The sequence below is a fragment of the Aptenodytes forsteri genome, unplaced genomic scaffold, assembly GCF_000699145.1.
Source record: "Aptenodytes forsteri isolate BGI_AS27 unplaced genomic scaffold, ASM69914v1 Scaffold241, whole genome shotgun sequence".
NCBI classification, from domain to species: domain Eukaryota; kingdom Metazoa; phylum Chordata; class Aves; order Sphenisciformes; family Spheniscidae; genus Aptenodytes; species Aptenodytes forsteri.
Genome location: NW_008795252.1, coordinates 9,996,205 through 10,023,141, shown reverse-complemented (window position 1 = coordinate 10,023,141; position 26,937 = coordinate 9,996,205). Strand labels below are relative to the sequence as shown.

General features: G+C 40.2%; 1 protein-coding gene across 1 annotated transcript in view; it reads left to right on the top strand.

Moving 5' to 3' along the window:
* The window catches only part of SCUBE1 (signal peptide, CUB domain and EGF like domain containing 1), a 219,653-nt gene that overhangs the window by 151,765 nt on the left and 40,951 nt on the right, over positions 1-26,937 (top strand). The window contains exon 9 of the mRNA XM_009279091.2: positions 14,578-14,700. Coding sequence (XP_009277366.1) covers positions 14,578-14,700 — 123 coding nt within the window. The remainder of the gene's footprint in view (positions 1-14,577; positions 14,701-26,937) is intronic.

Sequence of the window (26,937 nt, the reverse complement as noted above, 5' to 3'; positions counted from 1 at the left end):
AATATCCCTGACTCAACTTGACTTTTTTTTTACACGCCAATAAAAGTTTAACAGTAAAATATATCCCTGTGCAAGATAACCTCTGTAAAATATATGTATCAGTCAAGTTTACACCAAGGCAGATAGAACGTAAGTGGCACATACGACCACACTTTTCACATCATATAAGTGTCTCAATGAGTTTAGAATCGAGTCTATAGGTTTGGAGCAGGTCTTCTGAACTGAGATTTGTCTCACCTAAGAGCCAAATGCAAGACAGGCACAAATGAATTCATGTGAATGAACTTTTTTTTATTTTTTGGTTTGGGCACTGTTCTAGTTTTCTTCCTTAGCTATAAAGAGACCTCCTTGAAAGTAGTCACCCAAATACAAAAAGTTTTCCTCGGTTAGATTGCCACAGAAAATTCTTAGGTTTCTGCTTAGGTGAGACTATCGTTTTACCAAAGGTATATATGACTTTTTCATAAATGCATGAGAAGCATTAGAGAAGACATCACTAAAATAGCATGCTGAAAGGTAACCTAAGTTCCCTGCTGAAGTGTGTAACTTCCATTTGAGGGTGCACAGCCACAGAATTTAGATATTTATCTTCTGTGTAACTTCAAGGAACGTATTGCATTAGAATCACTAAGATACTGTGCTATAAAGCTGGAATTATGTTCCCTGTTGAATTCATTCACATACATCAGTATTTTAAAATAAAAGGAATTTAAATTTTCTCCTCAAGAGTTTAAACTTCTAGAGGTTGCTTATAGAGGCAAATCTGTTCATAGCTGCCTGACTACTCCTACTTGAGATCCACAGGCTACTTTCTGTGCACCTCCCATTAGCAGTATCCTTTAGTGTGATATCTGTGATACTGCACACGGTGAAAGGAATATTGGTGCCTGCTCTACATTACATGGCGTTAGTGTCAATAGGTATTGTATTGGCACCCAGAGCAGATCCTGGGACATACAAAAAGAGCTTTTTCCAGCTAACCTTTCTCTAGCAACATGAAGATTTTTTTTAAGACATATGAAGAGGTCAGTTCAGTTTACTCCACATTAGACACATACGGTTTTTGAGGAACATAAGCTTTATGAGCCATTAGCCATAAAGAGCCATTAGCATTTTCCAGTGCTCTCTCAAAAAAGGGAAAAACCATACATGCAAATGGTGTGAAAGAATAAACTCAAATGAAGTAAGTTGCTGGCAGTCATCACCTCCACTGCAGTCGGAGCACTGCAGTACCAGCAAATGTCAGCATAAATGTCAGTCACAAGATTACAAGCAGCAGTGGGTTTTTTGAAGAGGACATCTGGCAGAGGCAGAAAGGGCAGAGACCTGCTTGTCTTATTCCCTTTTCTTCTGATTACATTTCCCTTGATAACTGCAGCACCTGAAATGGCCATTTACTTCTGTGGCATATCTTTAAGATAACTTATGTAGTTAATAGAGTGGTTGTACTCTTAATACTGGTTCATACCGTTGCTGCTTGATGCTAGAGTAATTTGGTGTACAGCGCATTAAATTTTGTTGACATTCTGCTGATACGGTGCCTTATATTCATAGTTTGGTTTGGAAAGTAGCATATGGAAAATGGTCCCTTAGCCTTACTCTCAGTCAAAGGTACAGTGATGACTAGTGAGAGCAGCTTTTCATTTAAGCTAATAAGTAGCTTCTCTTTGCTTGCTGCACATAAATAAAGCTATCTGGGTTGGATTGCTCTGGGATATCCCAGAGCAATAGTATGCATGTTGCTTAGAGTCCACCAAAAGTAACTAAGGGAAAGACAGGATTACTCTCAGTAGGCTTTAATTTACTATTTTGGTATCTCCGCTGGAAAAAAATGCAAAACTTTGCAAATGGAAACAGATTAAGATACACTGAGTGCTTAGACCCTGTATGAAAAAGCTGACCCAAGCAGATAGAACATTTTAACCATGATTCCTGGGAGTGGCAAGTGATACAAGGTTTTTGGGTGATCGGTCAGATACACTTCAGGCTTTTTAGGGGTAAATTTCTCAGGCATTTCAGAAAATTGAATCCTTGTAGGATTTCAAGTCAAGACCCTCAGAAAAAAAGGCGCTGAAAATTACTATTTCATTTTTAAAATAGAGGTTATCATCCTCAGGCCTTTGTATAGACTGCACCTTCTGTGACTCTTCCTTTGATCCCCAAGGCCCATATTGCCCCTGCCATGGATACCGAACTAGAATGTCTGTCCTCTCTTCTATTCATCAGCTCTCAGTGGTCATCAACTTTGATTTTGGACCTTGTGCCTTTTACTTCTCTCAGGAATCCCACAGTGTCCCATTTTTTAGAATATGGTCAGAAGAATAGGTGACCCCAAGGAAAAATAAGCACCTCAGCTTTGGTAATTCCTGATGGGATTAGAGGTTTTACATCGTATGGCTAAGCTACCTCCTATTTGCACAAGCTTAAAGGTATGTGCATTGGGAAATAACATGGAACAGCTGGCACCCTCTGAACTCATATCCTATCGCAATAACATGCTCATAAGCACATGCAAATAGTCTAATCCCAGCCTATAGGGTATCCACTTTACTTGCCTTGAAAATATATCTGGACTGGGTTACCCATTCCATTTCCCTTCAGAGTCTGACCAGTGAGGAATAAAGTGACTCTTCTTGATCTCAACAATAGAAACAAAATACAAGAAAAAAGGGGGTGTTAATACAGTGGTGCAGAGAGGCCTGTGTTCTCCACTCACATGTGAAAGTCAAGGCAGCACAAAATTCCAGTGCCTCTCTGGTTTCCTTCTACTTTCTGTGTCACTCCCTCAGAAAAACATCCTACTCCAGAAGAATCAGACTTCCTTGATTTTTATCATCAGCAGTCAGTAGCCTGTTTGTCAAAGCCAGTTCACAAGCTGTCTGGAGTCAGGGGGTAGAATTTTAGAAGTTAGTTATTAAAGTATGTGTTGTCTTTTAACAACCCTTAAGTGTTTACTGAAGTGGTTTATTTTGAGCCATTCTTTCTCCCTGATGACTTTCTCCCTGCTTCTCATCAACTTAAACCAAGAGTAAACTTCCCAATAGTCAAATCAAGATCTAGTTTTCATGATTCATTATCCAGCAGCTCTACTTCCATCAGACCCCTTACATGACTCTGCAGTCAAGCTATAACAACTTATCAGTGTTTGTAACTAGAAATAAGTGCATGTTCAAATATAAACACCATTTGAGTTTGCTTCTCTGCACATGTAAGCAAAGAGCTATCAGAAAATAGAAGAGATCAGATATGATCACAAGCTACTACAGCCATGAATCAAAATAAAAAATACCTTTGCCCTCTCCATGCTGAACACAAGGCAAATACAAGTCTTGTGGCTGAGGTCTGTCTGTTATCCTAAAAACAAGAAAAAAAATTAAATACAAAAACCTCTTATATGTTTGCATGCATAAATTGTATGACACAGAATGGAGAATGGACAGAGGAACATCTTTACCTTGTATGAGAAGTCAGCACCTAAATAAATTCATGAACATGTGACTGATGTGAAGAATGATGGTAATGAAAATGTGGGTCCTCCAGTAACTAGACTAGTGCTTTTAGGAAGAACAAAAATAGTCATTTTCTATATATGTGATGCACGGATTAAATGTGCAATTAAATGTTCAATTAAAATAGCTGAATTTTCTTTAAAATGCCTTCTGACAAACAAGTTCTGACCATTTTCTAGTGCTTCTGCATAGTTAAAGCATCATGAGATCACATGCCATTTTCAGGAAGCAAGCAGATAGCTTCTTGGTAAAGGCAGATTTGTGTGAATCTCAAACTGCTCAAGTGATTTATGGAAACCAACAGATTTTCTGGGTAGATGTTGCAGCAGCAGCAAAGGATCTCCCTGTCTCTGCCCCTTCCCAATACTCCTTTTCTTCTGACAAAACCCATATGATAAAGAAAATAGAGGCATTTGTGCGAAAGAGGTGACCAAAGGCAAACAGTGGGTGATTTAGGACTATGGAACAATAGATGCAGCTGCCTAACCAAAGAAAAAAATAACGAAAACAACATTAAATGAGAGGAAAATGAGGACTTTTGTCATGAAAACAGTGGTCCTGTTCAGTGCTTGCGTACTGGCAAGAGTTTCTGAGAACACACACTTTGTAACCTTTTTGGGAAAGCACCGAGAAGATTGTGTTATAGTGCAACCCGGTAAATGCTTCTACAGGGAATTCTTTGGCGTATGAATCGACCATATGCATGGACTACACTGCAGAGGTAACAGGTAGACTTGTAGTTGGTGAAAGAAGAAGATGCAAAGGAAATTTTCTAAGTTTATTTGATAGGAGTGACAAATAGAAGACTAAAGCGAAAAGGGAATATTAAATAACAGAGGCAGTTTTGACTTTATTTTTGTTTTGGTAGAACTTGAGCAAGATGCAAGACCACCTGTGTGCAAAAAAAAACCTCATAAAGATCACAACTGAGAGAGGGAAGACTGAGTAACTGATGGAAGAGCAATGGTCAAGTTCAGTTTATCAAAAGAGCTGCTGCTTGTTTTAGAAGAGATGGATAAGACTAGGAAATCAGACCAGAGCACAAGCTCCCAGGTAGCTACAAAAACATTTTCAATGTAGCTACCTAAATGTGGATTAAAGAAGCAAACATTAAGGCCTGTCTATGACAGCCTTATTGCTGAGGCCACAGTCATTTTATATGATTACATGGATGTTACCCAGTCTCAAGACAAAGAACAAATAAGATCAACCCAGCGTGAGGAAAATGGTAACAGCATCTGGCAGGCAGCTGCAGCAGCTCAGTAGAAAGCTCTGTGTCGTGTCCAGTGAGGGGGCCACAGTCATCTGGCCCAGCGCTGCTGCCCTGGAAACAACTGTTTCAAGGCTTGATAAGACTGGGAGGTGACTCAGAATTAGGATTCTATTTTTTTCCCCACTTTTTTACAGAAAAGAGGGAGCTGACTGTTGTCGGTGCAGAGGCAAAGCTGGCACGTGATAAGGTGGCAGAGCGTCTGACTGAGGGGCAGAGGGAGGCATAGAGAGAGGAGAAGGGTCAGGAGGGTTGGTGGTAAAACCATAGGTAGTGGAGGAGATGTTGCAGACACAGAAAGATGCTGGTCACCAGCAGAAAATGTGTGGGATTGGGGGAGGAAAAGATAGAATACTCTTGGTGGTAGGTGGCTGCAAGTGGTCAGAAGCTTAGGGAGGGGATCAGAAAAGTGAGCAATTGGACTCTGACTGATGGGTGTGTATGTAGACTGGGCATCAGAACAGTGAATTTTAGATATATAGGCATAATTTGATCCAGACTTTCTAAGAGAGATTGAAGTTCCAGGCCACAGAGAGGAAAAATGAAATGATAAACCCATGGGATTTAAAAAAATGAGAAGAAATGCAAATTTTAGATACTAACACAGGTGAAATTTGTCAGAAAGAAGAAAATGGAATGGAAGACAAAAAAAAAGAAGAGAGGGTGGAGAGCAGAATCCAAGAAATAAAACTGTGGATAATATCTGCCTTCTAACTGTTGCTGCAAATTTATCTACTCCAGAATGTGTGTGAAACTTTCACTGCCCCTTCCCTATTTTGGGGGAGATTGCCTTTTTTTTTTAGGTTAAAGACGTACAATTCATTTGTCTGCTGTAGACTTGTTCATGACAGACAAATATAATAGAACAGATTATCTTCCATTAAAAAATTGCAGACTTGGGTCAGCTGCCATGTAACTCATTCAGTTTTGTTCCCTCCCAAGGGTTCCATCTATCCCCACAAAATAAATTCATGTGTACTAAGTTAGGGTTTTTTCATGACTAGGCAATATCCCTGTTCCCTGGAAACTTGCAGTTGTTATTTGTCTTTGTGAACCTCCCCTTTGAAAATGCCAAATCCTTTAAATTAATGCTTGGGAGGGTCATATTTTGCATTTCAGTTGTTGAAAAGACCTTGCATTTATTCAGCAATATAAAGCTCCCTGAGGATCAGCAACCACAGTTTATTATGTAAAAGTGTGCTGTGCTTTCTGTAATTTGGGGGTTGACTACTCACATAATCATAGCTACTAACATTCAAAACTTACAGTATTTTTTTTCATTCTTTTATTATTGCTTTTTTCATCATAAAATACAGCTTGTTTTTTGTATGGCTAGATCCTGCTCTCAGTGAAGTATTTGTCTTCCCAGGTACAGAACTGATCCCTGGTTGGTTGAAGTAACGTCTTCAAAAAGTTTTGGAGGGTTAATTTTTGGTCACCAGCCAATTTTCTTTGATTCATTATCAGCTACGAGGCATTTGAATTATCATGGGCTAATTGCATTCAGCTGTCCTTTTCAGCAGGAGTAGCTTTATCATAGGAAAGCTAGCATAGTTTCAATGGGATTTTAGAGAGCATCAGTATCTTCAGCTGTCCTTAATACCAGGTTTTTTTTTAAATTTTATTTCATTAAATCAAACACAATTTTTAGAAGCAAACTGAGATTCTTGGAAATAAGCACACAACTTTCCTGAGCAGATAGCAATTCCAAGGAGGGGAAATGAAAACACCAATGAGTAAAGGTAAATTGAGTTAATATGCTAAGTCTAGGGATTCTTGTTTCTTGGTCCAATAGTGCACAGCTTGCTCACTTGCCCCTGTGCTATTCATTGAGATGAGCAGATAGCAATTCCAAGGAGGGGAAATGAAAACACCAATGAGTAAAGGTAAATTGAGTTAATATGCTAAGTCTAGGGATTCTTGTTTCTTGGTCCAATAGTGCACAGCTTGCTCGCTTGCCCCTGTGCTATTCATTGAGATTACATGGAAAAATTGGATACTGTAAGAGCAAGGCCTTGTTTTTTAGTGAGACCTAGTACAGAAAAGGTGCCCAGGGATGTCAGCTCCCCAGTTTTGTCTGATTTATACCTTAAGAGACACTGAACTAACTCATTTACTGTTGCCATTGTGTGTAACCTTTAGCAACTTCTGCCTCAGCTCCTCCTGCATAAAATGCAGAAACATGAAACTTAGAGTTATTATGGTCATAGTGGCTGTGTGAATAATTAAGGTAAGTAAGTAGTCAGCCCAATGTATTTGCACAATTCTGTACCACCATTTTAACCACAGCCTCTAGGTCTGCGTGTACTTACACGGTCATTGTGACCATCTGAGTTTCCCAGAGTCTGATGTACTTTCCACATGGTTTGTAAAACAGAGAGATGTTATTTGTTGTCCTCAAATACAGATGGGAGTCTTAACTGCACACTTACTTCTCCCTCTCCAGTGTTTTATAAGTTCTATTTTGATTGATAAAATGTTACTGTAGGAGGAAAACTAACTTTATTTTCTGGGATTCTTATGTCTCTTTCTTTTTTTCTTTTTTTTTTTTTTTTTTTGGGGGGGGGGGCATAGTTTTTGCATTTAGCTCAGCCTAGACAGTAAAAGACTCTATCAGTCTATGTCTTTATGTCTCCAGTCCACTTCCCATTCTGGTGTCACAGCCTAAGACAGCTTGCACTGTTTGGGTTTTTAGCATTGCACTAACATGTTTTTAAGTTTAAAAAAGAATTCAGTGTTCAGCAAAAATTTTAAATGAAAATCCTTTCTTTTCACATTAGATTTAGTAAATCCCTTCCCTTTCACATATGAGAAATCAGGGCCTAAACTATTCTGACAGCATTTCTAAGTTTTTCACTTTCGAAGCTTTTTGTGCTTTATAAATCTAATTAACTGTAATAAGAAAATAATAGGACATAATGTTTGTTTTACAAGGTGATTGATCTCTTGGCAGCCTGGCAGACTCTTTTATTGATTGGTTGGTGGATAATGTCAGAGTGGATATGTCCTGGAGGAGAATAGCTGACACCTAAATCCATACGTGACAGATTACCATCTGGGTTGGAAGACAGGTTTCTTCGTGAAATTGCAAAGATAACAGGTGAAAATGGAGAAAGTGACATGAGAGAAATGTGTTGAAACCTGCCTCAACCTTTCCATGCTCTAAGAGCATTTACACAAAGCTCTCTATTTTGTGGGCAGCCTGTTTTCAGGATGAGGGAGATTAAATTTTAATTATACTCATTCCTGTCTGCCTAGTCGAGTTTTAATTCTGTTAATTAGGAAAATGCCTTGCCCCACAACCTAGCCATAAAGCTAATTAAACAGAGAACTTTCATTTGCTACTTAGTAGAACTTCAGTTCAGTAATGATTATCATACATTACAGTTAATTAGCACTGTGGGAGGGAAAATGAAGATGTCGCTGAAGTGCAAAACTCAAATTAGAGGTACTGTAATATATGCCTTATTTCATTTTGTAGCTATCTGATGCAGAGAAGTCACACATTGCCCTACCTGCCTCAGTCTCACATTTGTTAAAGGAGAATTAATTAAACTTATCTCTCCTGCAGAAGTGTTGTGTAGGTTTAATGTAATGAAGCTGATAAGATGTTGGCCTTTGAAATCCTCAAGTAGAAGACACTGCATAAATAGAATTATTCCTCCCTGAAACATGCAAAGCATGTTAGAGGCAATGAACTATGCAGTCACGGGTAGAGTGGTGGAACAGCACATGTACTTCATAAAGTAAAGACGGCCGTACCGTTCAGCACATAGTCACAAAATCTTCCACGGCAGAACACTACCAGCATGGAACATGCTGCTGTATCAAACCATTCAGAAGCCCAGACCACAAATTAAAAACAACTGTAATTTGACTAAAAGATTTTGACAGTAAATGACTTTGATTCATAATGCTTTGTTTAATTATAATAATCCATTTTATAGTATTGGTCCTGAAAATATCAAGTGATAATTACCAATACAGATTGGTATAATTGGCAATTATACAGATGAAGTAAAGCGGAGGAGTGTTAAAACTTGCCCGAACTGCGAGATAAACCCATTGTAAAACTGGAACTAGGACTTCTAACTCCCTGTAAACCACAACAGCTGGCTCGATGTTTTCTGGAGGGAACAGCAGAACCTAAGTTCTACTTTGATTTAGATTTTCTCACAGTGGCACTGAATCCAGTGAGTCTGAGGATGTTAAATTATCTTTATACCTTAATAAAATAACCCTGGCATGCATTATTTAAGACACTGTGGAAAATGTTATTTAGAGCATTGCAAGTGTAGCCTGATAGGTTATGCTTATGTTAATCCTGAGTTACTCAATATATTTCAAGTTTTATTGCAAAGTGACAGACAAATATTAAAATAATTGCAATCTGAGCATTGGTGGCTTTGGTAATATTTGTAATGTAGAGCCATAGAACAACTTGTGTTTTGTGCGAGCCTGTGCTGATTGACACATTGTCTAAGCAAGGTAGCCCGTTGGGTTGTGCACTGGGCTTTGATTCAAGTGTGGATGAGTGTGTTTGTTTGTCTGTGCCTCTATTTCCCCACCTCTGACATGGGGTTAAAAAGTTTTGTGGCTGCTTTATAAAGTACCTTGTGGTCTGCCTGCATCAGGGACCTAATACCTGTGTCAACAAGGCAACACTAGTTACAAGGTTTAGGGGATAGTGGTGATTTGTAGAAGCATGAGAAAAGAGAAGGAAAGAAAAGCAAAGGAAAATTATGAAAGCAGGGAATAAGAACTAGCAGACTAGCCCGGTTTGCAGAAAATATGTCTATATTGATGTCCACTGTATGCTGGTAATAGCATTATTAATCCTAACATGCTGTCATTAATAAAAACAAGAAGGGTATGAAGTTTCCGTAATCATTTTAGGTTGATCTGGGAGTATATTATTTTCCTGGAGCTAGGTAGCATTTTAAAACTGCAAAGGATTAGACAGACACAATCAGTTCAAATATTTGTCCAGCCATTGAAAGGAGAAGCCTCGCTTCCGCCTGTGATGAGGCTTTGGAAATCTCCGTATCCATCATTGTTCAACAGCTAAGTGAAGATTGCACGTTGATTACCCTTTCAGTTGCCTTTAAGCAGCTTATATGAAACGTTAAATTCTAAGTTGCCTAAAATCCCTACTTTTTAATTTGTTCTCTGACTTGTATGCAGGAAGGCAAATCTTTGTGAGTTTATATGCACACATGCGCATACACATGCACACATGCACCCTGATCAGAACCAGGTCCTTCCAAATATGAATTACACTGAGCAGAGCTTAAAAAGGTACAAGTGGAATAGGAGCAGTCATTCCCATTAATCTTCATAAGGACATGAAAAGAAAAATAACGGACTGCATTTTTCGTCTAGTCAAATTGTGGCTATGCAACTTATAACAAAGTATCTGAGTTTCTGTTCCTTTATTTAAAGCTGAAAAGTTTTATTTAAAGCTGATTCCACTGCCTCCCTCATATTTTGAGATCCTCAGAAAACTTCGGATAATCGCTTATTTCAGAAATATTTTATTTTATTTATTCCTTCCTCATTCTTCTAAAATTATTACCCCTTCCATTCTTCTGAAATTAGCTTTTAAGTGTCCAAAAGAAGATGGAGAGCTTTGCAAAATAACTACAAAGAAAGGGCATTTTAAAAGAGTACTTGGATCTGTGTACCAAGACTGTCACTTATTAGCAAATGCCGCAAGGCTCTAGGGTCACATAAGCAGGTCCAGAGAGTAGCTGTGCTTGACTTCACCACAGTGTCTGTCTTGATGCCAGGCCTTTGCTTATGGGATTTGCTGCAAGCCTGGACTTACATTTAACAATGCACATGGAGATGACAGCGAGTCACAGAAGCTGGAGTGGAACTTCTCCACTGTTTGTGAATAGCAAGGTGACCCAGGGTTTCTTTCTGGGTTCAGACAGGTCCACAGCTTTTGTGATGGTGCTGCTGAATTCCATCCCCAGGCTAATATTTACGACTGCTTTTTTCCCCAAATATTACAACTTTAAAGAAGGTTTTAGCTACCTTTCTGCAAATCGTATGTTTGCTTTTGTGTGTTTTTAATTGCATGGGGGAGGGGAATGAACCATTCTCAGTGCTAATGGGAGGCTTGAGTGCTTAGTTGCCTGTTATGCCATACCTCCACCTGACATTTTTGAGTAGTAAATTTTAATGCTTTTGTGGTTTTTCATTGGTCTGTATTTTCCATTTCTACATGTGGCCCATTTGTGCCGGGCACATCAGTTGGTATTTGTAGCCGATCAGCAGCTTGTATGAGCAAGGTATCATTTAACGATATTGACTTACTGCATTAAGAGAAATCCTTTGGGATTTCATTGCTAATGCACTGAAAGCCCATCAGACCACCTAGTCTGAAATGACCAGCACGTTGTCTGAACACTGATCATCAGGGCATTTTACATACAACCCCCCATGGAGAAATACAGTTCTTTATATAGTTTTGCATTCCTGGGGATACAGGGAAGCAGAGCACTGTGGAAAGTTTGAGCCATTCTTCTGCAACCTGCGTCATCAGTTGAAAAGGAGCCACTTGAGAACTATGTTTGAAGACACCGGGTTTATGACTCCTCTACAGACAGTCCCAATAAGAGTATGGGGAGATTTGACTAAGTAATTTCAAAGCTGGTAGAGATACCATGATGGGTTTCCACTGCGTTTTCTTTCCCTACATGACAGGCAGCCATGCATACTCTGTGAAGTTCACAATAGGCACTTGACAAAGTTGGGTACCAGTCAGTTTAAAGATAGATGGGGCCTCACCTTCTCACACAGTGGAATCATTTATTTTCACATGGCTCATAACATGAATTATTTATAGCTATGGAAAGAAAAATAGTGGGGATATAGACTTGGTGCAATTTCTATGAACCAGTTAGACATGATACGGTTGGATACTGCTCTCTTTCAAGTGAAATGCAGCAATGCACTGCTCTCCATAGAGTGAAATAATTTTTACATGCCTTGTCAGTCTTGTTATGGCCGTGGAAAGAAATACAGTGAAAGCAGAGACATTGGCGCTGTTTGTGTTATTTAGAATGTTTTTGCAGCTAACAGTTTTGACCTCTATTCTGTTTTGATGGTCCTGGTTTCAAAAGGCCACGTCATGTTTTCCAGCTAGAAGAAATGAATAAATACTTTCTTTTCCTGTGGACTCTCCCATGTTTTACCCAGGTCCTGGTTCAGGATTATTCCAAAGAATTGCTGGTGTAAAACTGATATGCTGCATTGTCAGTGGAATTACAGTGATTAACAGCTTCAAATCTACCCTCTGAGGCCAGGAGAGTTTCATTTTTGTCCCTTATGGTTTTCAGAGACCCTGAAAAGAAAGTTAGTGAGACTGGAATTTGGAATTTAACATGTGAAATCCAGGGGCCATCGTTTAAAACATCAATCCTTACTTCAGAATGGTGTTTGACAGGCTGCAAGTAATTTCTGCTTCAAGCAATCTCAGGCAGCAGAGTAGCCCAAAGGTCATGTTGTTCTTATCATGGGTAAAAGAGATCTTCTCCATGATGGATGACTACTCTGTGTGTTTATGATGCATAATATATTAGTAATTTTAATTCACAATTGCATTTGTCCATCAGTTTTGTCAGGGCAAGCTAAACTATACTTAGGTACACCTGTGCTGTGCAAAAGGATGGGACTGCTGTGGTAATCCATCATAAGACCTGCAACGCAGTCCCAGTTGCACATACTGGAGCTGGGAGGAATCACTTCTACAAATGGAAATGCCAGCCTGCAGGAATTGGGCCAACGAATCTTGTGATTTCACAGCTGATCTTGACCTGTGCTGATGCTCACAGCTGAAACCAAATGGGTTGCTGCCTCCAGTCTCATGGTAGTATGTAGAGCAACCTTCAGTATGTTCTTTACCAGATTTATCAGGTTGGGAGCCTAAGGTTGACTGTTCTTAGCTAGCCTAATCACCAAAACTGGAGGACCACAGACAACAAACATGACTGCTGGTTTCAGATCACTTTGAGAGCTTTGTTACCCGAGACATAAAGATTTGAGCTGGCTTTGTGCAAAGGACTCGGGGGCATAATACCACCACAGCTGCTACCTACCTTTTTACCCTCATGCTTTTAATAGGACTGAATGCAAAAGCCACTCCTCTGCAGAACCAGACACAAAAGTAATAAGCAGTAGTATTAGTTCAGAGGGTCTCAGAGCAAATTTGCTTTCTTTGCCACAAATGGAACTCATAAGCAAACCTTTATAACAATATACATTGTTCTTGCTTATTTGAGTAGTACGTCCTCCTGAGCGTATTTCTGTCAATGTCAGTGCAGCAAAGTGCCATTTAGAAAAGAGGGCTGAATTTGCCTCTCAGCTGTTAGAATTTCTAGATTTACCTCCTCACTCCTCTTGCTGCTGTTTATATTTTACATGCAGAAATGTGGTAAGAGCCATACTACTCTCCCACGTTGGTAATCATATGTTTTCAAAAATGAATGAATGACATCCACTAAAAGTCATCTTAAATTCAAATAATTTTTAAATGTGCCCTTCATTCACCAGCATCATGCTGTCTTTGATAAATTTCCATCTCCACACATTAGCTCTTTTGGCACCTAGATTTGCATTTTGCAAGATTTGCTTTTTAAATGGCCAGCTGTTACCTCAAAGTTTCAAAGCTGTTAGGCAAGAGGCTTTTCAATAGGAAACATCACTCTCCACTCGCTTCTCTGAAAGATCTTGTTTTCACTTCCATAAGTGAGCAGCCAAGGCTCTATGACATATTACTTCTTCACTGTATACATCCCTAAAAAGAGCTATTTTTTGGCACTGTTCTTCTTCTGAAAAAAAAAGTACTTTTTTTCTTTTTCAAATAAACATGGATCCATGGTTTTATAAGTTGGGGAGGATGGAAAGAGGCCCTGTATTTCAAATGAGGTTCTGTGACCTATTATATATGCACAAGCTTTTATGGAATGGAAAAGGGACTGGTCATTCCAGTTCTTCAACACCTTTGGGAGAAGTTATAAGGTGGAGGAAAGTAGAATCACCAGTCTGAAATTCAGAACAGAGGTCTTATCAAGTTCATCAATGCACTTTGTAATCGTTATTTAAAGTAAGAGCCATTGATCCCGTCCTTCATACATATATATGGCTTTCAAATAAAGGCAATAGGTGCTCTGCCTTCAGAACAACTGAAGAAGCAACATTTCACATGCACTCACAGGTGCTCTTCTAGTATACCAAATCAAAAAGGTTAGACACATGAAAATGGGTATTCAGTGACACTGTGTTCATAATGGACAAACTAGCATATAATGCTAATTCCGAACAAATGTATCCCTACATTTGTTCATGTAGGGATAATGGAAGTATTTTTTCAGAATTCAAATATGTTTTACTTCATGTTTGTTGTTATTTTAATTTTTCATGTGTTCTTGGGTTTTGATAGTTCCTATGTAAGGTAAGGGATTCACGTCTTACGCAGGCTGAAGTCTTCTGTCAGGCAGACCACTACATCTACAAAGAAGCTTCCCTGAATGTTCTTTAACATCAAAGTGCCTCAGCTTGGGTCATCTGGCAGTTCCAGTTCTGAGAGAAATACCTCTGTCTCCCGAACAACTCGGCCCATAGCTCTTTTGTAAGCCTTGCGAGAAAGGTTTGGGAAGAGATGCATCTGACCAGCCTGATTCCTAACAGGGACAGCAGCCTCCTTGGGGATCTGAGTAAACTCCTATACTCCTGCCCTGAACTACTGAATTGCTGTCGTGAATTAAATTTTTGCCCGTTCATTCCTTGCAGATATTGATGAGTGCTTGGTAAACAATGGTGGCTGCGACCATTTCTGCCGAAACACGGTTGGCAGCTTTGAGTGCAGCTGCCAGAAAGGCTATAAACTGCTCACAGATGAACGGACCTGCCAAGGTAATACTTCATTTATTTAACTCTTTGTATAATGAGGATGTTATTTTCAGTGGATTTATTTTTTAATTGTCATTTTTACTACAGGTTTTAATCGTACTCTCATAGGAAGTAAAGTTAGAAAAGACCTACCAGATTTCCATTTTCTGAAGTGGGGTTAGAAGACTTTTAGAAATGTCTTGTTTCAATGTTTCTAGTAGTAGGAATGCCAGTGTCCTGCTGAAGTGGGAAAAGCCACGTGGTGTAGTGGAATAGGCTCAGGCGAAAAGCCTTATGTTCAAATCCTCTGATTTGCTATGATCTTAGCAGGGCAGAAGCTTATCTTATTTACACCAGAGTCATTTAGAGTAACTTACTGGAATAGGGCATTTGCAACATTTAAACTGAAAAAAGAGTAATTTGTGAGCTCACCTTTGCCTGACAGAATCTGTTTATGGAGGGATAATGGAGGTGTTTTGTAAGAATTCCAGTGAAGTATGTTTTATATTGTTTGCTGTGCGTGCATGATTTGTTATCTAAATCATATGATGTTATATATTCTATGACTAATTAAGCACATAACCATTTCCAACTTAAGTACTAACCATGTACCTTTGGAGAAATGACACTTCAAGCATTTGAGCTCTGTAACTTTACTCTTTAAAAGCCTCCTAGAAAAGGCTAGAAAGATGAGCATGCATCAGTAGAGAGAGAAGGGTAAGGAGGATATATTCAATTAAAATTTTGTGCAGGAATTGCTGTTTTATTAATACATAATTATTTGCATGGGTTTTGAACACGTAAAAGTTACGAAGTCCAAAACAGCATTAGTGTTTTAGAGCTTCTTTGTTCATCAACAAAAGAGAAACCAAGGTCTGAAGATACATATGTCATTCAAAAAATTTTCCATTGCATGTCATTGGTACTTCCATCATCTGAGAAGTCTGCTCCACCCTGACTGTGTGATTAGACACAAAGGAGTCAGTGCAAGGTCGGTTTCAAGCTGGAACAGGATCGGAAGAGGTGAGAGTGGCACAGTTAGTGCCACATGACTAGGCAGACGTAACAGTGTAGGATCATGTCAGGCAAGGGTAAGTTGTCAGGTTTTGATGTACCTGCTAAAAACAGGGACAAAATGGTAAAAAGAAACATTCCCTTCATGATGTATTTAGAGATAGTTAGGAATACTTTCTGGTTCATGAATTTCATGTGTTGTGACACGCTCTCACTGTGGTATCAGTCAGAGGTTTCATGACTGAAGTCATTGTTAATTACACCAGTGAAAAACTCGAGAGAAAAGTCAAGCCCTGCATTCTTGTTAGGCAAGAGCTGGTACAAAATGTATTTGTTCATTATGCAAAGTCTTAGTAATAGGCTTTGAAAGCTACCTATAAATAATCAGATCTCTATCGTGACAATGGGAAACTAGAAGCAGCTTTGTAAATGTTGTTCAGCTGAGTTTTGATTGCTTCGTGTGCCGGGGCTACCGAATGAGTGGGTTGCCAGTAACAGTACATACCATGCAAAGAATGAAGCAGTAGCTGATCTTCTCCTCTCCCTTGTGTGATCGGCCATGGAAATATAAACATGATCTGGCCGTCCTACTTTTTCCACTGCCAGCGAGCAAGGGCAGGCACTCTGTCTGCCTCTACATGGTACTTTGACTGATTTGACAACTGTAGCTTATCTGTTGCTGAAACAGATAGATAAGGGCAAGCCCAGAGAATTTTTGGGCTGGAGAAGTTCCTCTGGTCCCAGAAACACTGGTTCTTCATACTGTGAAATGGGGAGGACAAAGTTATTTCCTGTTTGAAGTCTGAGGTATTTGGGCCTCAGAGACTGATTACAGCAAACATGGTATGATGCCTGCTTTGCGGAGGGAGCACTGTGATAATTTAGTTCCTGTCTGGTGCTTAAGGTGATAATTGGTGACTCATGCAGTCAGTAGGCCTGCTAATAAAGAAAGAAGGCAAGTGAATATAGAACAAGAAATCACTGATGTATGAATCGCCTGTACTTTGCTGCTTCCTCTGCAAAGAGAATATAGTTAGTGGAAGTGGTTATAGTTATTAATGTCAGGTCTGACAGAAAAATGTGGTTTGGGGTTGGTGACTCTGCGGGAATATAAATCATCCATGGGTTTTTTTGGTAACAGCCAGTCAACACTGACCATAGAACATTACTGAGAGATTCAGGGAAATTCATTTTGGGCATATTAGCCTTTCCAATGTGTGAAATAGAAAAGTCAAGTTTGTATTTATAAAAGATGCTGTTGTTCATGTTGCATCTGTTGTTTTGATTCATAATAGAGTTTCTATGACTTACAATCCTGCTGTCAACATTGCCTTTCTCCTCTGGTTTTCATTTTTAAAATAAAGATTTCTTTCAATTACGAATCAACGTGTTTACCAAATACTCATTTAGGACCTTAGAAGTCTACATTGTTTGGGGCTGAGTCCTATTTAGTTCGGGTGGCTTCCCTAGTGTGCAGGAAGTTCATCTCCAAGTGAGTTCATCACTAACATCAAGGAACAGATTCTGCTAACCTTAGGCAAAATGCCCACAGAAACAGCTGGTAAGCTTGCCCTTTTACGACCTGCAGAATCCCTGGATAAGTCTGTGACTGTATCTGATTCACAGGAAAGAATCAGTGAAGAACAACAAAGCCACGGAGTTACAGTTCACGTTAGCAACATTTTTCAAACTGTTGAAAAATACAAGTAAGCTGTTGCTGCGTAACTTTCTTCGTATGATCATTAACTTCAGCACAAGGCAATTTTATGTATTTCAATAAAAAGGTTTCTTCATAGCCCCTGTGAAATTCTGAGGTTGTCCCACCTCACCTCATTTCCTTGATATTCTTTCACTGTAGACCTCAGAGGCGACTTTAAGATTGCAGGGAAATTGTATCAAAGTCTCAGACTTTGTTCTGGTTGTTTGCAGAGCTCTCACCCCATCGTACCAAGTGCCTTACACACATTCATTCTCTCTGTGAAGAGGAAAGTATTTCTCTCAGTTTTTCAGGCAGGAAGGGTGAAGCCAAATATAGCAGCTTGCGTAAGGTCACACATATGAATGCCTGGACAGCCTGGAGAATAAACCTCCAGTTTTTGTGAATCTGCCCTCTGTGAATCTGCCCATTACAGAAATTTTTTTTCTCCTGTGTTTGTGCTCGTACCCTGATATGAAAACTCATCAGTTTTCAGGAACTCTGAAACTTGCTGCTCGCTTGGTGCCACTAGCTAGCCACCCTGCATGTAGAGTGCTTGTGTAAGCAGCCCTTGCATTTGTAAAGGGCATTAAAATGTTCTGCGTTTGTCTGTTTACAGCTAAACCATTTTTAGCCCTGGCTGCAAAGAAAACCATTGTCAATCACAGATTACTTCTGCTGGGGAGTGGCTCTTACGCTGTGGCTCCTTGTTAGACAAGGAGAATGTGGGGGGTTCCCTTCCTTTCCCCTCCCCTGCATTCCAGCCATTTAGAAGGAAACTTATTTGTAACCCAGAAGGTGAAGAATCCACATTGCCCTGCCAGGGATACTGTGGAGACTGATACTGCTTTCCCAGAGTCTCTCTTTTCACGCAAACTTAAAAACATATTTTTTTTCTCCTTTGACGGTGAAATCACTGTATGACAATAGCAAACCCATCTATTGTGTATTATTTTAACAGATCCCTTAAGTCTATGGTATTGTAAGTTCTTTGCTACAGGAAGAAACGGTTGGATCTGTTTGCATAAACCTAGCAAGAGAGGCCTGCATCTCCTTTGAGCATGTAATACAAATAACATAGCTATATTTATAGCAAGGAGAGCTTGTGTTTGTAACCTTCGTAGTAATTAACAGCAGGACAACAACTCAGATTAGTTTTAGAACCACATCAGCAACAAAACAGCAAGCAAGACTGTTTAAAGCTGCAATGAATGTGTGTAAGCGCAGACATAATTACCTTAATCCTCAGCCAATATGAGTTTTAAAGCCAGTTAACTTAATTGCTTATTCAGTTTCTGTTTGTTGTGCGGTGATCTTGAAAAAAATTCAACAATAAGCACTCTCTCTGCTCCACTCAAGTTCAAGCTTCATTAAGCACCCAGAAAAATGTGTGAAATTCTATCATAAATAATTTTCTCTTCCTGCTGTAGGAATTGCCTTTTGCAAAACAAGACAAGGAGAGACAGCACACACATTTGTCGTAACTCTCTCCAGGGAGTGGTAGAGTTGGAAAGATGAGTTACATTCAGAAAAAAAGTGCTTTTAGTGGAAACATCCAGTGATCGACATATAATACTTCAGCCTGCTAAAATCTACACTCTGGCCCTCTGCCCCTCTCCACCTCTGTCCAAAATAGAGCCAAATCCTCCTACGCTGAGGAATTTAAACTTTTGCAGGGGGCAGTTCAAGGCATTTCCATCATTCTAGTCACTTACAGCCTCCAAAGCGGGCTTAAGTGGGGCTTGATGATTGCTGGATCTCACAGACGTGATGTTCAGCCGTAAGGAAGTCTGCCCAAGTAGCCTTTTCACCAGCCATTTGAATTGATACAGCCACTGTAAAAGGAGATGATTGTCCACCAGGCAAAAGTACCTCTGGGGCATGTGGAATACCTGTATGGGCCGTCTGGCATTTTCAGGGCTTCTTTAAGGCCACCTGTTCACACACAGTAGGTGACAGCATTTTTTATTTGCTTTGATGTGTTGCTTGTTTGACTATTGGTTATTCTTTACTACCTTCCTACCAGATTTTAAACAAACGCGACTGACTTTCGTAACTAGGCACTGGAATACAGGGCCTCATGGTCTGCTGTTGGTAGTGCTGGTGTCTGTCCAAAGGAAATTCAGTGATGCAGGTTTATACAACAGGAAATCCCAAACAGAATTTGCTCCCCTAGCTTCATGATATATTGAATTTTCCCTATAGTGATTTTCTGGGGGCACATTTTGCTAGAAGTTTGGGGTTTTTTAACACTACAAAGCTATCCAATAGAAGTCCAAGTACAGCTGATTTGAGGTGTTTTTTTCCTCTCATTACAAAAGAAAGGCATAAGCATATCCACTATCCTATTCGTGTATTTGGACTTTTATTTCTCTCTTTTAAAACAAATGTGTTTCTTATATGCCCCTCTGTATCCCCACTTCCTCTCTCCTTAGCTTCACTTCCAGACAAGTGTTCCTCAAAAACTTGATGCTCATGGAGTGCAGCAACTGGAAGTAATGGCTAGAGCCAAGGATACTGTGGGCAGATACCAAGGCAGTTTTTGTAGTAACTCTGCCAGCATATTGCAATGCTGACCTGCAAAACACCTCAAACCTTGTCCAGCTCTGTTTTTTTGTTTCTCAGGTTGTCTCTGAGCAGACTTCATGAATGTAGCAAGTTTTGTGATAGCTTTCTGATGTGTACAGGATATACCTCCCAACTCTTGTCATCCACAACTGTTTTTTACTTACGATCTGAAATAAAATTTGAACCCAGCCTCAGGTCTTCTGTGTTAACCCACTGCACCACAGAACCGTAATCCATGCAATCCTAAAATGAGAGATTGACCTTTCTTTACTGCCAAATAGGTCTTCATTCCAGAGAATTTGATGTGATTAGACTTAACTGACCCTATGATTGATCTGTTGGTAGAGGGATGCTTTACGCAGGGCTCCCAATGCATAATTGTCAAGAGAAGCCTTCTTTCATTCCAGAATGAGAGAAAGAACCTTGAAAAATACAGTAACTGTCTATGATCCAAGGATCCTACAGGCCTGGTCTTGAAACATTGCCATATTAACTGGATATGTAATCCCCTCTCATAACATCCACCTTTTCACTTATTTGTACAGAATATGCACTATTAGCCTTCCAAGGGCAAGATTTGAATCTCCCAGCATGGTATCACCATTTTGAAAATGGGTATGAAATGAGGGATTAATCCCACAGGGAAGGACAAATAGAAAGTGTTTGTGGGAATTATTTTTGGCCTAAAGAAGCCCACAAAGATTAGCTACAAAGATCTCACTATACTCTTCTGTATGGAACCATTGATGATAAATATGGCTGTACAGGACCAGTTTAATCCCAAACAAATCAGTGCACCCACACAGGCAGCACTGAATCACCAGACATCTTTGACATAGAGTGACCAAATTAAAAAATAAAAAAGGGGCCAAAGAGGTTTGCACCCTTGGGTCACATTACAGTGACCTGCCACCCACATTGATCGTGTAACCCAGTAAAGCAACTGGCATTGTCCCAATCACATAACCTGATGAAGGTCTCAGGATGAGGATACACCCCTTGCATTAATTTATATAGGACACAGTCACCCATCTTAGATTACTTAACTAAATGCGTGGGTAGGGGTCAGGGCTGGAGCATCTGTCCCTCTATCTCTCATTGCATCATGAAAACAGAGGACAGGGAGAATCCCATGTCCTATGTCCAGTTTTAAAATCCTGAGGAAATTCCTTGGAATAGCAGGACAGGGGATTTTATGTCATGATTCTCCCAGCCAAGCCAAGCTATCTTTTTACCTTACTGCTACTCCCCCAACTCTTTTTGCTCTGGGTTATAGCTGAGTATACCCTAGTGCAGTCCCAGAGGCAGTGAGCTGTGAGAAATGTTAAATGGGTACAGCTGCACCATATAGCAGTAAAGAGACCGATTAAACCCTTCAGCTAATCCATATCAGTAATAGAACTAATGTTTCACGTAAGTTAGTTTAAAAGACAATGGGCGAGGCCCAGACCCCTCAGATTTAATGCATCAACGTTTGGCCAACTTTCCAGTGAAAAATATTGGGAAGTTTTGTTATTGGTCCACCCCCTCTCTTTCCTTTTCTCCCTCATTCAATAAATAAGAGAAGCAAATGTTCAGTAAAAGTAACATTATTTATCCTTCCCCTTCTTTCTGGAGTGGCAATAACACACTGCTTCACAGCCAGGTGAGACGATATAAAAGAGGACACCAGCAGAAATTTTACTGCTTGGTGTGGGGTTTTTTCTTAATATTTAAAATAAATTTTTACCTGAACCCACATAAACCTCTCACTGAGGTTGTTACCCTCATGGTCAGGACTGAACTGTAGCGGGTGGAGGGCGTTAGCAAGCCATGAGGGTGCTGCTGCCTGTGTCCTTGAGGGAGGTAGCAGCGGGGATCCCAGAGAGTGTTTGCTGCCTGGGGTGAGGAGCAAGCAGGCTTTACAAGTCCCCTCACTGACTTTTGCCTGAGTTTGCATATGCATTTGCTGTAAGTTTGAGGTCTTCAGCAGTCAGAGAAAATATCCAGGGCTTCATTTTGCTCTCACTTATATCAGGGAGAAGGCTACTGTACTCAGCAGAGTTACAGTGCTATCACACTGAGGGAACCTTATTATCTTACACCACTTGAACAGGGTGAGTCAGTGCCAGCGCGGGGCTGATTAATGAGAGAGAGGGGGATGAAGGGACTCAGGCCATTCCCCTATCAACTCATTTGTGTGATACACATGAAGGAGAGTGATTTCGCCTTGATGCACTCAGACACTCATCCACATCAGATAGGCGTGCTGTAAGATATAAAATACATTGACTTGGTATAGGCTGTTTTTCAGCCAGTCCAGCTGAGTCTGGCCCAGTATGTTTAACTGTGTGGACACTTGGTATATAAACAACAGTGCTGGTTCAGCTGCCAGTGTAGCTCAAGAACCGGTTAGAATCGGTGGTGCACTGGAGGAGATATTGGGAGCTGCTTGTGGAAATCAGACTAGCTCACAGAAAGAAAATTCAAGATGATTTCCCTGTCACTGACTGATGTTCATTCCCTATGCAGATTTTCTCTAAGGCATTCTGTGTCACTGAGCCTTACAAAAATATCTTGCTTATGACAAGCACCATATTGCTTCTAGCATCAGATTAAAAAAATACTCCGCTGGGAAGCAAAATGTTACACTGTCAATAAAAGGAATACTTCTCAAACCCTTTCTGTTACACATGGTGCTTACTCTTAGTGTCAGTGAGACTGTGAATAGTGGTACAGTCTGCCTCTGTGAGAAAAAACGGGTTGCAAGATCATACCCAGAAACAATAAATGCCCCAGGCATGAAGTAAAAACAGATCTAGCCAGTACAAGTTTGTTTGCCAAGTGATAGTATCTCCCATGTTGGTTGTAGCAATTAAGTCTGCTGAAACATGAAAACAAATACGTCCCCCCCACCTCCAGTTTTCCTCTCTGCAGCACAGTGTTATCATAAGTTAAAGGCGAATTTTCTTCGGTTGCTGCTCCTTGAAAGGAATATTAAACCTCACAATCTAAGCTTTAAATCAATTTCTAATGGGATAAGACCTAATGTGGGGAGGGCAGATGGGACAGATTATTCCACCTCTATTTTCCCATGAAGCTTCTGACACAGGCTACTGTTGGAAGTAAGATACTAGATTAGTTTGACCTCAGGTCTCATTCAGTATGGTAGCTCTTATATTCCTATGTTGAACTCTATAAAGTATACTGCTATCAAATTGCTTTTTACAGCTCTGTCTGGCCCCCTCCCCTTGATGATGTGTGTGGGAAGCCAAGCAAAACGTTCCATTAGTGTTTAGAAAGAGAATTTGAGATATATTTTTCAGTTGATGCTGTAGGATTTATGATGTGTATAGCACAGAAATGATTTTACTGGACTAGAATCATGTTATGTATTAATGAATTACCAGGATATGAGTCAGCCTTGGAATAGTTTGAGCAGGAAGGTAGCATTCTCCCACAAACAATAATCTGTTGATAAATAGTGCTGAAAGCTGTAATTCAATAGGAATTGTTTTTAAAGAGAACCAGAGAAAGACTATGAGTATATATACTCTCCACTATTGCAGTGGTGCACATTGAGATAATGCCATATTACTGTGCTCAATCATTTAATCACCTTGATTAAGGTCAGATATCCTTTACACTAAGTGCTGTACAGAGTTGCAATAAAATGACAACCCTATCCCAACTGTTCAGAAGAGTTTCGTTTTCCTGTGCTTGCATCTGCCCTTCTGGGCCTTTTAAAAGTGCCATTTTCTTTATTTTGTTCTAGTGAGAATAAAAGCCTAACCTATTGAAGCAAAGGGGTGTGATTTTCTTCCAGTAGCCATGTTATGAACTGCTACTACTTGTTTTGATAACTTGGAGATGAGGCCTTAGTTAGGACAGGTGAGATGAAAATAAAAATCTAAGTTCAAATATTAAGAGGCAGTGGAATGGAGGAGTATCTTCTGGGGTTTTTTGATGCATATTTATTTGCAAAACATTTCTGTTAGTGTTTTCGGAGGGATACCTGCCGTTTCTCAGCTCCACAGAGGGAGAGTTTCTGGGCAGAGTTTTTAAGCAAGCCTTTGAAGCAGAGCCAGAGAACAGCAATTCTTGTGTATATTCAGTGGCCACTGACTTCAGCAAGAGCTTGAAGTAAGCTGGGAATGCACAGTCAGGTCCACGGGAGGTGAAGGGAAGTGCTGCATTTGAGTTTTCAGATGAAAACTGAAACTGTGTTGTTGTACTTGCTCTTTCAGCACCATCAAATAACACTAGGCACATTTTCACCCAGACTGGTCCCTTGTTCCTTCAAGAAGTGTCACTAGCAGCTCCTAGTAAAGGGTGATGGAGACAAACACCCTTAGCAAAGAGAACAGTTTCCTCTTTTCAGAAATACATCTAAAATTCAAATGTATTGCAGGATAGAGGGAATATTCCTTGCTTGATACAGAGAGGGTAAAGCCTTTTTTATGTTGTCTCATCAGGCGGTTAAGCTGCTCTTAGAGAGTTGCTGTGTAAATAGTGGCTTGAGCAGAGTGCAGACTACTAAACATGTTTATGTTTGTAGGAAACAAATAAACCTGCCTGAAGTTTCTTTTAATGCACTTCTACTCTTGATATATGGCTTCTCCTACCCCAAGCACTTGAAGTAGTAGCACAGTTTATTGCCATAATAGCAGGAGATAACTCAACTTGCCTTTGCCTTGGAAAATGATTGATTTTGGAAAAGGATACATGTTTGCTTATAAAATCTTGGCAATGTTTTGATGAAAGTACTTTGTTTTCTTAAAAAATGTTGGGAAAGCATTGACTTTAATTGCGTTTTAGATTGTCCTAGCAAAACAATGGTAAGAGGATAAACGTAATAGGAGCCAAAGCCAATTGCCTCCTACTGGGTTCCTCAGATTAATAGAGGAGCCTGGGCACAACAAAGCCCTCATGTAATGGAGAGGGGTGGGAGGGGTGAGAAAGCTGGGACAGGTAAGCATAGACCCAAGAGCAAGGCTAATGTCTGGGAAGTCTATAGACAGTCTAAGCATCGACACAACTTCAGTCCCCAATTTCAAGATCTTCATCACACAGAAACTTAGCCTTTTGCCTTTTTTGTCTCTATATCTCTCTCTCTTTCACCTCATATCCCAGCAGATTCAGCCATCAAAGCTTGGAGGCTCTTGTGTTGCCACTAAGTGATTGTGTCCAATTGTCACACGTGAAATACCCACACAAGCAAGTTGGCTCAAGAGGATCTTTATTTTCGTACCATAAATAATTCTGTTTTAAAATCTTGTGTCAAACACAATGTGTACATAACGTGGGAATGTCAGAGATGCGTCGGGGATGGTGGTCCCCCACATCTGCAGAGCAATGCATTTGTTAGCAAATGCGTGCTCCTTTCACGTCACAATGAAGATGTGGTTGCACAGACTGATCACCGAAGTGCTCGTACAGGGCACTGAGAAGAGCTGTCATCGGAGAGCTATACATCCTGATGCCCACAGTGCTACAACTTTGTTGGTGCTACCATATATAACAGATTTGACTTACCACAAATACCATCGACCGTAGTTGCACTTTCTTTCTGCAGGCTAAGCATTCAGAGGTACAGTTTAAAGTCAGGCTCATTTATCACAGCTATGTTGACCTTTCTCTGATTTGCCATCACTGAAAGGTTGCAAATGTACTTAGACTTTCTTTGGCACATGGCCTTTCACTAAGCAGTTCCAGCCCTTCCTGATCCAACAGTGGGTAGATTTTGTAGCTCTTAGGAAAAAACTGTGATCTGACAAAGTGCTTAGCTCAACTTATTTTCTATTGATTTTAAAAGTAATCGGTTCTAAAAATGAACAATACTGTTAAATACACTTATGCATTTTTTATACTATTAGCTTTGGTTGTGTTTAGAAGATAGCGGTGCTTTACTCAGGTTCAGATCCCTATGGTGCATTTTTAAATCTTCTAAAAATCTTTTAGAAGTCCTTTTAAAAATTGTTATTCACAAGGATAACAGTAAGGAGAAAAAGTAATATGAGAGCAATTGCCACGAGCTTATGGTGAGGCTAAGTGTGACGAGCTTGATAGCAAAAACCAGTAGTGATTTGAAATCTTCCTTTCCAATGCCTTTATAGAACACCTCCCTTGGCTCCTTTCACGTCTGTGACCTTGGGCGGACTTACTAATTTTATACCATTGTGTCTAGTTATTAGTAGGTTTTTTTCAAGTTCCATAAGAGACCCAGCAAACTTTCTCACCTGCAAAAATAATTCCTTTATTTTTTTAACTTCTCTATTTGAAAGTATCTACAGAGCTGTCTCTGGTGATTGGCACATCTCTCTGCAAACCCTATGGGGAGATTCCCCTAGCTAAGGGCTCTGCCCTCTCTGCCCCCTTCCCCTATCTGAGGGCAGATGTGAATCCCTCAAGTTTCTTCTCTTGGAGTACGTGAATACTCAATCTGAGGGTGTCTAGGGGATGTCTGTACAGAGAGGATGTACAGAGGGTGCCAAATGGCCAGATGTATAGGCACCTTGGAGTGCAGGCTTGCAGGAGGTGATCCATCCTCAGCCGCAGCACAGATCTGTGGCCTCTCCTCACCTCCAGAAGCTCACACATCTGGTGCAGCTGGTCATTAAATTGAACACCACGTTGACTAAGGTTATCTGTGTTGTGGTTTAACCCAACAGGCAGCTAAACACCACACAGCCGTTCGCTCACTCCGCCGCAGTGGGATGGGGGAGAGAATTGGAAAAAAGGTAGAACTCGTGGGTTGAGATAAAGACAATTTAACGGGACAGAAAAGGAAGGGAAAATAATAATATGATAAAAGAATATACAAAAGAAGTGATGCACAGTGCAATTGCTCACCACCCACTGACCAATGCCCAGCCAGTTCCCGAGCAGCGACTGCACCCCCCTGGCCAACTGCCCCCAGTTTTTTGTTCAGCATGACGTCATATGGTATGGAATATGCCTTTGGCCAGTTTGGGTCAGCTGTCCTGGCTGTGCCCCCTCCCAGT